Source organism: Penaeus vannamei, chromosome 40, assembly GCF_042767895.1.
Source record: "Penaeus vannamei isolate JL-2024 chromosome 40, ASM4276789v1, whole genome shotgun sequence".
In the NCBI taxonomy this organism is placed as follows: Eukaryota; Metazoa; Arthropoda; class Malacostraca; order Decapoda; family Penaeidae; genus Penaeus; species Penaeus vannamei.
This window is the reverse complement of record NC_091588.1, coordinates 4,561,718-4,574,217: the sequence shown is the minus strand read 5'-3', so window position 1 is coordinate 4,574,217 and position 12,500 is coordinate 4,561,718. Positions and strand designations below refer to the sequence as shown.

At 36.4% G+C, this 12,500-nt stretch overlaps 1 protein-coding gene across 1 annotated transcript in view; it reads right to left on the bottom strand.

Annotated features, from left to right (window-relative positions):
• Window positions 1-5,421, bottom strand: part of LOC113815822 (fibroin heavy chain) — a 7,321-nt gene extending 1,900 nt beyond the window's left edge. Inside the window, exons 1-2 of the mRNA XM_070117604.1 lie at window positions 5,365-5,421; window positions 1-2,279 (exon numbers count right to left, since the gene is read on the bottom strand). The exon at window positions 1-2,279 is cut by the window's left edge and continues 1,406 nt beyond it. Coding sequence (XP_069973705.1) covers window positions 1-2,279; window positions 5,365-5,383 — 2,298 coding nt within the window. The 5' untranslated portion in view covers window positions 5,384-5,421. The remainder of the gene's footprint in view (window positions 2,280-5,364) is intronic.
• Window positions 5,422-12,500: the final 7,079 nt, after the last annotated feature.

Below are 12,500 nucleotides of genomic sequence, written 5' to 3'. Positions count from 1 at the left end.
AGAGCCAGTTGAAGAGCCAGACTGGAATTTACTGCCACTTGTTGAACCAGATTGGAGTCCACTGCTGCTTGTTCCAGATTGGAATCGGGAGCCAGCTGCTGAACCAAAGGAAGAACCAGTTTGAGATCCAGTGTTGCCTGATAGACCTGACTGAATTCCAGAGCCAGTTGAGGAGCCAGACTGGAATCCACTGCCACTTGTACCAGACTGGAATCGGGAGCCAGCGGTTGAACCAAAGGAAGAGCCAGTTTGAGATCCAGTGTTGCTAGAGAGACCTGACTGAATTCCAGAGCCAGTTGACTGGAATTTACTGCCAGTAGTTGAACCAGACTGGAATTGGGAGCCAGATGCTGAACCAAAAGATGTGCCAGTCTTAGATCCAGTGTTGCTTGAAAAGCCTGACTGAATTCCAGAGCCAGTTGAGGAGCCAGATTGGAATCCACTGCCACTTGTACCAGACTGGAATCCACTGCCACTTGTACCAGACTGGAATTGGGAGCCAGCTGCTGAACCAAAGGAAGAGCCAGTTTGAGATCCAGTGTTGCCTGTTAGACCTGACTGAATTCCAGAGCCAGACTGGAATCCACTGCCACTTGTTCCAGACTGGAATTGGGAGCCAGCTGCTGAACCAAAGGAAGAGCCACTTGTTGAACCAGATTGGAATCCACTGCTGCTTGAACCAAAGGAAGAGCCAGTTTGAGATCCAGTGTTGCTTGAAAAGCCTGACTGAATTCCAGAGCCAGATGAGGAGCCAGACTGGAATTTACTGCCACTTGTTGAACCTGACTGGAATCCACTGCCACTTGTACCAGACTGGAATCGGGAGCCAGCTGCTGAACCAAAGGAAGAGCCAGTTTGAGATCCAGTGTTGCCTGTTAGACCTGACTGAATTCCAGAGCCAGTTGAGCCAGATTGGAATTTACTGCCACTTGTTAAGCCAGACTGGAATTGGGAGCCAGCTGCTGAACCAAAGGAAGAGCCAGTTTGAGATCCAGTGGTGCTTGAAAAGCCTGACTGATTTCCAGAGCCAGTTGAGGAGCCAGACTGGAATCCACTGCCACTTGTACCAGACTGGAATCGGGAGCCAGTTTGAGATCCAGTGTTCCCTGATAGACCTGACTGAAGTCCAGAGCCAGTTGAGGAGCCAGACTGGAATTTACTGCCACTTGTTGAACCAGATTGGAATCCACTGCTGCCTGTACCAGATTGGAATCCACTGCTGCCTGTTCCAGATTGGAATCCACTGCTGCCTGTACCAGATTGGAATCCACTACTGCCTGTTCCAGATTGGAATCCACTGCTTCCTGTTCCAGATTGGAATCCACTGCTTCCTGTTCCAGATTGGAATCCACTGCTTCCTGTACCAGATTGGAATCCACTGCTTCCTGTACCAGATTGGAATCCACTGCTTCCTGTTCCAGATTGGAATCCACTGCTTCCTGTTCCAGATTGGAATCCACTGCTTCCTGTACCAGATTGGAATCCACTGCTTCCTGTTCCAGATTGGAATCCAGTACTGCCTGTTCCAGATTGGAATCCACTGCTTCCTGTTCCAGATTGGAATCCACTGCTTCCTGTTCCAGATTGGAATCCACTGCTTCCTGTACCAGATTGGAATCCACTGCTTCCTGTACCAGATTGGAATCCACTGCTGCCTGTTCCAGATTGGAATCCACTGCTTCCTGTTCCAGATTGGAATCCACTGCTTCCTGTTCCAGATTGGAATCCACTGCTACCTGTACCAGATTGGAATCCACTGCTGCCTGTTCCAGATTGGAATCCACTGCTTCCTGTACCAGATTGGAATCCACTGCTTCCTGTTCCAGATTGGAATCCACTGCTGCCTGTACCAGATTGGAATCCACTGCTGCCTTTTACAGATTGGAATCCAGACTGGATCCCAGCACCAGATGAACCAAATTGGAATCTGCCACTTGTTGATCCAGACTGGAAACCGGCATTACTTGTTGAACCAGACTGAGATCCAGAACCAGTTGAACCAATTCCAAATTTATTGCCAGCAGACCCAAATTGGAGCCCACTGCTGCTTACTCCTAATCCGCCACTCTGTAAACCAGCTTGGAACCCACTGTTGCCTGCATTGAGAGAACTAGACTGAGCTCCAGTGCCAGCGTTCTGGATTTGGCTACTGATCTGGAACTGTCCGCCTTTCCCGATTAAGCCAGAACTGAAGAATCCAGGTTCAGCAAGTTTTACAGCAATGTCGAAAATGTCAGCCTGCTGGAACTGTTGACCTGTGGCCAACGCTGCCACCAACACTGAGGAAGAAATACAGTTCTCATTTAGTAAAAACACAGCTGAATATCTCCTTTTGTATGTGTGTAAACATGCACACACACACACACACACACACACATGCACACATATAGAAACATGGATATATAACTAACATATATGTACACATCAGTGCATCTCTCTTTTGTATGAATACAGTAATGCTTGGGAGATAATTCTGTCCTCAGAATTAGAACCAATGAATATCGTAGAGATATCTGTGACAGATGTACTAATGAATGATAGTGGCGGTCATATGCTATCAAAATATGTTTCATTTTGATGAATGACCATGATCATGAAATATTTGCATTTCCTATCATTTCAATTTGGTATTGTATATGTCTGTCTGACTAAAGTTTATCAAATCATCCATGAAATAGTAAAGTACAAGGATAGAAAATGGAACCATTTTGCAAATTAGAGACAGAATCTTCAGCAAGATATTTTGTACCAATTCCTGTTTTAGTTTATCACCGAATTAAGATCATAGAGTCCATAGCTGAGAATGCTGGTCATTCACTATTGTAGCTACTATAGTCTCAACGTGCGACTATGAAGGTTAGGTTATCTTGCGCAGCTAAAAGTGTTTTTGCTAAACCCACTAAGAAAAAAACAGATGAAATACTTGAGTTACCAAATGAAGTCATCAGTAATGAATTTCACTTTGGAGTTACAGTTGTTTTGTAAATTTATCAGGTAAGTGATTGTAACACAAAGTTATGCAGCTAGTTGATCCACTGTACGTTAATTCTAAAATATTTACATAATATTCTAACAACACATCTTTAATGGTTTATTCATGTTATAATGACTTTAAAGTTGTAACAACTAATAACATGATAGATGTCCGGTGCGTTTCGCGACATAAGCAGCCGAGCCATGATATTAAATCATACTTCAACAAACACGCATATGTGTGTGTGCGCATATATGTATGTATATGTGTGTGTGTAGAGAGAGAGAGTAGATTGGAGTTATCATTATTGTCATTATTATCTACAGCATAAAAATGCAATGTTTCCCAAAATTACACATTTAGAATTATTTCCTCACGGCAGCCAATTATTTGAATTCTCTATATTGTATGATGGCATATCTATTCATTACAGTTACTAACAAATTGATTGTTAATAGCAATAAACAAGCAGTAGTAGAAGTAGTATCATTATTATTATCATTCCTATCATCAACATTCTACTTATTATTATCATTAATAACTTTATGATTATAACCATTAATATCATAATAATTATCATTAATATCATTATCATTACCATTCTCATCATTGCTGTTGTAATTTTTACCATTATTATTGCTGTCGTTGTTATAAAAATCATAATTATTTTTATCATTATCATTATCATTAGTAGTTGTAACGTTAGTATTTTAATTCTTATTGTAATTAACATTATCGTTAGTATCATCATTATCATGAGTAAAAGTAGATGTAGTATTAGTAGTAGTAATAGTAGTAGTATCATTATTACTATCATTATCATTACCATTATTAGAGTTATCATTATTATTATTATCATTATTATTGTTATTATGATGATGATGATGATGATGATTATCATTATCATATTATAATAATCATTATTATAACCATCATCATTATGATTACCATTGCCATTATTAGTACCATTATCATTCTTATCATTACAATTATTATCATCAACAGTAGGAGCAGTAGTGTCTATCATTGTTCTTATTATCATTATGATCACCTTAGTTGTTATTATGTTAATATCATTGTTATATTGCTGTTGTCGTCATCATTGTCATTGTTGTCACTATTATGAATATTATTATAATTATCACAGCTATCATCATCATTGTTATAATCATTACCGTTACTACTATTACTACTACTACCATCATTTTCACTATTAGTATCATTATAATCATTATTATCATATCATTTTCATAATCGTTATTGTTATTATTATTATCAACTAATTACGGCAAACAAAATTACTGAAAGTTGTTTAAAAATAACACCGGTATTTAATTCTTTCTCATTAACTAAATGTCTTATCAGTATTGGTACTATTAACTCGTGCTTCTGCAAACATGCATTCTCCACTCTAGTTTTGTTTTGTGAAATTATTCTAACACATAGATGTCTCAACAAATGCTTAGCCACCATGGAGTCAAGTGATAGGCCTATATTACCTTCCCTGTTATCCCCTTTCCTGAATTTATGGGAAAAAATAAAAATCTGATGCTCTTGATATCGATACCGTTATCATTATTGGCATTATGACTATTATAATGATAAAGAAATAGCGACAAAAGAAAGAAAGAAAAAATCCGAAAATCAAGGAAAACGGTAAACAGATGAGTAGTATGTCTTTGTAACAAATTTAGAAAAAGTATGAATGAAAATGAATATCTTCACAATACAAGAGATGTAATTGACCGGTTTCGAATTATACATCTTCAGAGATACACGAATTTCTAACAAAAATATATTCGCTGCTGGTTAAATACTGTTCTACTCTGTAGATATTCATTCTCATTCATATCTTTTCTACAGACGAGTAGGTAAGAATGGTAATTGACTCCGTGGCTATATACTAGACAAGCTATATATGTTTATATACAATATATAAACTAAACCACAGTTGCTATAACATGTAGGTGCTAATATTAGCATCAGTATTATATCGTAACTGTCAATATCACTGCTAGTTTGTCATTAATACGAATATCATCATTATTATCATCATTATTATCACTATTATAAGCTGCACATTCATTGATCGATAGTAATAAACATACTCTCCCCCTCCCCCTCCCCATCCTTATGTATATATCAGTTTTTTTATATCTTGTATATTAAATCTATATCAGATTAAAAAAAAAAAAAATGCTTATAAATATGTGTGTGTCTGTGTGTGTGTGTGTGTGTGTGTGTATACATATATATATACATATATATATATGTATATATATATATATATATATATATATATATATATATATATCTTTCATATCAGATCTACTATAAATATCGTTTATGCTGGATCTTTTCCCGTCTCTCCTCCCACCTCAAGTACTCACCCAACACCAAGGTCTTCATTGTCCTATGTTGGCGGCTCCAGGATAGACTGTGCCCAACCTGCCCCGACTTCGCCTTATATAGCCGGGACAAGGCCGAGGTTCCGAAGGGCACCAGGACAAGGGGGGTGAAAGCTGAGAATTGTTGCACGAGAGCTGAAAGATTTTGCGTGGTTTTTCCCTTTTTTTTTGGGGGGGGGGCTTTTCCCCCCTAATTTTTGGACTTGGAAGAAAATGTGTCTTTCTGAAGGCGACGAAGGGAAAAGGGAGATTTTTGGTTTTCATATTGTCTTCTTGGGTTTAATTATTTTTTGTATATCAAAATATCGAAGATTCAGGTACAAGTCTATCCTTATTAGTATTGTTATTAGTAGTAGTAGTTGTAGTAGTATCATTATTATCATGATTATTATTATTGTAATTACCATTATGATTATTATGATTGTTATTATCATTATTATCATAAGTAGTAGTAGTAGTATCATCATTATAATTATAATTGTCATTATTAATATTCCTCGGACTTATTTTACTGTACATCAGGTTCCTAAAGGTAAATAAATGTGACAAGAATTATAATGGCTGATTGTGATACTGTAAGATATCATTGCAATCGTGGCTCAATCATTAATTAAAAACTAATCAAATATTCATTGCTGATGTTGAATCTGTATCTCAACTCTTTATTTCAACCTTGTTAATATTTGTCTCAAGAGATGTTATACAATGACCCGCCCTCTTAAGAAATTTCCCAAGAGTCGTATATAGAGAAAAAATACACAAAAATGTTTTAAGTTTCTGCTATTACTGTTTCTATTGTATCGAGAATACATAACGGCTTTCGTAAGCGATTAAATAAACAAGGTTTTTGTGATTCATTATGTCATCAGTTCTTGTTAATTCAGTTTTTCTTCACAGTTTATATCTAACTATTATGTTGCTTCTTGTACAAGGTCTCATTTACACAATATATCTCTAACCTAATCTAGATGAATCTGGAATCACCCAAACTTTTATTGGCTTAGTTTAACCTATCATATATTTACTATTCTACTTTATCCCAGTTTATCAAGAGTGTAAACTTTAGTATAAACTTAAGCAGAAATTGGCTAGTATTACGTATTCTACCTATGATATCCTATTTATCAAGACCGCATGTTATAGTAGACCCTAACATAACTTATCTTATCCTAAAGTATCCTATTCTAACCCAGCGGGAGTATCAGTAGCGTGAAGAAGTCTGGGGCCACCTCCTTGACTGTATGCCCCAAAGCCTCAAGTATAAGGCCTAGTACTGGGTAAGGGAGTTATTTTGGCTATATAGACACAGATGAAGAAAACACTTTGTTCGATTTAAATATAGATTTCAAAATCACTATCTTATTTTCCTCTGTAATTAGATCCCCCCACCCCCCATCTGCACGGCACTGAGGAGTATTTGCTATTACGAAAAACAGACTATGTGCTATGCTGTCCTTACTATTTTATCCTCCCTTATTCTAACCTACTCACCGCGCAATCAAGTCTAATAGTAAACAGTTGACATGTCTAATCTTATTTTATTCCAACAGGAACATAATTTGAAGTAGACAATGGTCTGTTGTAACTTATAATAACTTTATGTGTCTTATCCTAACTTCTCCAAAGCACAAAACGAACAAGTTTAGTCCGTTTTATCCCGACGTAACGCATTGTATCCAGTTCAGACTTATTCACCGTTTCATATTGTCTAAACCGAAGCTGAGCGCATACTGTGATAGAAAACACACTGGACAAATACAGTCACTTCTTGTTTCAAATTATCAGGCGGCCAAACTATAACAGAAAACTGATTATTCTTCCTAATGTACTTTATCCTAAACTAAACTACTGAGAAGGTATACTATAAATTATCTAATCTCATTTCCACCCTACTTTACCTTCTCCGCGTACTGCAGTGTATATATAGACCAAAATCATATAACCGCTTACTATAATAGAAACCTTAACAACAAATCTATTCAAGTAGAAGCAGACAAGAAATACAAAGTTCTCGTGAAATATTATCAAGACCTTTAAACAGAAAACCAACTAAGGATAAAAAATAATAGAAAAAAAATTCTACCCGACGCGACAGATACATGAATCATAGCTGCCGGGTGGGTGAGTTTGTGTCAAGTTTTCCCCCCTCTTGTAACTCCATCCATCTCGAAGGTTGTGTGTTTTGTCGTTTATCTAAAGAGCTTTTCACGTGGAAAACAGCCTAGGGAAAGGAGGGATCATTGTGCCGAAATAAGGACGGAGATAAAGGAGAGCCAAGACTTGTTTACCTAATTATTTAAGAAAAGAAGCATGTATTTCTTGATTTGTTGATTGGTTTTGGTGGATTTCATTTCGTGGTGTTTTTAAGGTCTAGTAGTATGGTATAGCTTTTCACCACAGTCGATTTAACTGATTAAACACTTGTATTTACTTTCAGATGAACTATTTTGATTAATCTGTTTCATAATGCATTATGAAGGTCAAATTATGCATGCCTCAGTTGACTTGCCTGACTCATCAGCTAGTATCACGCTATATATTCTTAGACTGATAACATCATATTACCTGTCAATAATTTATAGTAAAATCACGAATACCTTAAGTAAATTCTAAATTACAGACCACACTCTCAAGAGATGTAAATAGGACAACAAATAAGTGAGATAACAAATGATGTTGAAAGTTGTATACAAATTGCTGTCAGAACGTGTGCATGTGACTTAGAAGTCCGTTTTCTACGACAAAGGAGTGTCCAATCCCGAAGTCCGTTTTCTATTATATAATGTGTCCTCACTAGGCTAGGGTGTGTTGGGATAGAATAGATTAGGATAGTTGTTTATTTCTGATTTGTTAATTGCAGATGAAATTTGCTGACAAACTAAGAGTGATAAGTAATTAGGGATGAAAGCCATTTGATCGTCACCGTAATTGGTATCATGTTAGGTAATTTGTAGTACGGTTTGTTAATATACTATATCATTGATCTCTGTGGCTGATTATAAAATGAATACATTGTTGCAGTGCTAATGGTCATAGCCACTTTTTTCCTCAATTAAAACATCTCACTAGCTGTCTTAACTAATAGCAATTTTCAAGTTTGTTCCTGCGATTGAAGATAAAAATAGTGAAGGGATTTTCCGCCATTATACAACAGCTGAAATCGAACTCTCTCGCCGGTTTGTATTTTTTTCAAATCGGAATCAGCATTGGGAGTTTCAGACCTTCAGACACACATTGGGATTTACGCGTATTATGAAAACAGGATATGCGACTCGTCTTACCCAAATCATGCATAGTTTCATATTATCGTTATTCACGAACCTTTATGTTTTTTAATATACTTTTTTTTCTTGAAGAGCCTCACTTCTCACGACCTGATAAGCTAATCGATCTCGTGTGATTCAGAGGAAGCCCTTGAGATCTTGCGCTGAAAATGCATCTGTACTTTCACTCGCTGTGTAACCGGAGATTCTGCCGGGACGCCCAACTAGTTTATACAAGCCTTGACCTGTGTGGTATAACGGGATGCTTGCAGTTGACTCCCTTGCAAGGACAGTCTGCAATGCATGCCTACGGGGAAAAAAGGACAGAGTTAGAACCTTGAGACATTCGCAGAGAGAGTTGCATTCAGGTTAAGAAATCGTGGTATTTTTGTTTATCATGTGTGCGTTTGTTTATATATTGTTGGGGTTTGATAATAGAGACGAATCGCTGTATTTTGTCTATCAGGAGTGTGTTTATACAGTTTTGTTGTATAATTCGCAGGTGATATGGTCGTCTGTGAAGAGCTGTTCTCTCTAAGATCCACCACCCTTTTGTGCCGCAAAATGTGTATTTCAATAACAACACTTCCAATCAAGTAAAGCAATCGTATTTTGCTGATCGGGAGGATTATAATCGTATAAAGGTAATAATATTGGTTCCTAAGTAACATCGTTTAGTTTGTAGATTGACCGTTAGAGGAGCTGTTCTCTCGATCTACCACCCTCTTGTGCCGCAAAATGTGTATTTCATAACATTTCCAATCAGGTAAAGCAATCGCATTTTGCTGATCGGGAGGAATATACTCTTATAACAGTAATACTATTGCTTCCTAGTAACAGTATAATTCATAGAGACCCTAACCGTTAGAGGAGCTGTTCTCTCGAAGATCCACCCTCTTGTGTCGCAAAATGTGTATTTCATAACAAAACGCAATCAGATAAAGAAATCGTATTTTGCTAATCGGGAGGAATATATTCTCATAACTAATAATATTACTTCCTAAGTAACATAGTATAATTTGTAGATTGACCGTTAGAGGAGCTGTTCTCTCGAAGGTCCACCACCCCTCGAACAGCAATAGGGTAACACCGGATGTCTCAAATTTTGAAAAGTATCGGTAGTGAAAAGTATCTGTGTCCTCGGGTTGCTGCTTCTCAATATCCTTCATCCTGTATTTTTCACAGGAGTTTAATATCCTGTTGCCTAAATTCTTACGAAATACGTAACGGAATTCATTTTCCTTTGAACGCTACGTGTATTAAATGTATTAGGATTTATTTTGTTATGTATTATAGATTGGTAAATTTCGTTATTTTAATTATTTGTCCTATAAGAACAGGTTGAGGAGAGTCCAAAACCAAGATGTAAAGGGTGTAAAGATTTCGAACGCTAAGGAATAAAGGAAAAACATGCAAAATGCAAACAATATTGATAACAATAGCAATAACAATGACAATAATAATAATTATCATTATTATAATTATAATGGTTTTAATGGTCATAATATCACCATCATAACAATAACATCAACTGATAATAATAATATTAATAATGATGGCATTCAGAAAAATGACAATAATGATAATGATAATAATTAGATAAATAAATGAACAAGACATAAATAATAGATATACATGAACAGAAGTAAATATAGAATGAAGGCGAGACTAAATATAACCACACCTATAGTTGTAAAGACTCTGAACGGAAATTTTTGAACAGTGCGTTAATCTTTACGTAAAATATTATTGAATCATTGAAATACCAGAACGCTGTATTGTGCTGTTCCCAACCTGACGTATAAATAGACAAGTATATGTTTATGTGGACAAGTCGTGTACGTTTATGTGAACAAGTCGTGTACGTTTATGTGGACAAGTCGTGTACGTTTATGTGGACAAGTCGTGTACGTTTATGTGGACAAGTCGTGTACGTTTATGTGGACAAGTCGTGTACGTTTATGTGGACAAGTCGTGCATGTTTATGTGGACAAGTCGTGTACGTTTATGTGGACAAGTCGTGCATGTTTATGTGGACAAGTCGTGTACGTTTATGTGGACAAGTCGTGTACGTTTATGTGGACAAGTCGTGTACGTTTATGTGGACAAGTCGTGTACGTTTATGTGGACAAGTCGTGTACGTTTATGTGGACAAGTCGTGTACGTTTATGTGGACAAGTCGTGTACGTTTATGTGGACAAGTCGTGTACGTTTATGTGGACAAGTCGTGTACGTTTATGTGGACAAGTCGTGTACGTTTATGTGGACAAGTCGTGCATGTTTATGTGGACAAGTCGTGTACGTTTATGTGGACAAGTCGTGCATGTTTATGTGGACAAGTCGTGTACGTTTATGTGGACAAGTCGTGTACGTTTATGTGGACAAGTCGTGTACGTTTATGTGGACAAGTCGTGTACGTTTATGTGGACAAGTCGTGTACGTTTATGTGGACAAGTCGTGTACGTTTATGTGGACAAGTGCATGTTTATGTGGACAAGTCGTGTACGTTTATGTGGACAAGTCGTGTATGTTTATGTGGACAAGTCGTGTACGTTTATGTGGACAAGTCGTGTACGTTTATGTGGACAAGTCGTGCATGTTTATGTGGACAAGTCGTGTACGTTTATGTGGACAAGTCGTGTATGTTTATGTGAACAAGTGTACGTTTATGTGGACAAGTCGTGTACGTTTATGTGGACAAGTCGTGTACGTTTATGTGGACAAGTCGTGTACGTTTATGTGGACAAGTCGTGTATGTTTATGTGGACAAGTCGTGTACGTTTATGTGGACAAGTCGTGTACGTTTATGTGGACAAGTCGTGTATGTTTATGTGGACAAGTCGTGTACGTTTATGTGGACAAGTCGTGTACGTTTATGTGGACAAGTCGTGTGTGTTTATGTGGACAAGTCGTGTACGTTTATGTGGACAAGTCGTGTACGTTTATGTGGACAAGTCGTGTACGTTTATGTGGACAAGTCGTGTACGTTTATGTGGACAAGTCGTGTACGTTTATGTGGACAAGTCGTGTACGTTTATGTGGACGTCGTGTATGTTTATGTGTAAAGTAGTGTTATTATTCTCATCGTTGCAGTAACGAAGTAGTGATCATGTATGTTTGTGATAATATTCATATGAAAGTGGTAATGACGATGATAAACGTGGTACAGATAGGAAATGTAATGATTAAGTATTATTGGTGATTTCTGTCCTTTTTTCCCGTATTGGTGAGAAATATAGCGAGACATAGTAATAATAATGATGATGATATTTGCAGTATTAATAATGGTAATGATAGTGATTACAGTAATGATAATAATGACAATAGTAAGAGTAATAATAGTGATAACAGTAATGAAAATTATACTACTACTAATGATACTAGAAATAATAACAATAAAGATAGTAATGATAAAGATATAAGTAATATGATGATAATGATAGTAAGAAATCATTACTGATATATAATAATAAGAATGATGAGATAAACTTATACAATAATTAGTATAATTTTTTCTTATAAGAATATTCTTTCTCATTATCACCTCAGTAATGATCATAATGACGATGATAGTCGTATCTATATCAATACTGATAATAATAATGATCAAAATGGTAATGAAAAGGTATATAATAATAACGATACTAAAATATAAAGCCAATACAAAGAAAGATAAGATTCAAAATAACACTAACAATACATATAACAATTAACAACGATGGCCCTGATAATAAAAATGAAGAAAATGAAGAATAAGTGAAGAAATCAAATAAAAGTTTAATAATAAAACTGAAGAAAATGAAGAATAAGTAAAGAAATGAAATAAAAGTTATACCCTCGTAATCCCTCCATTAA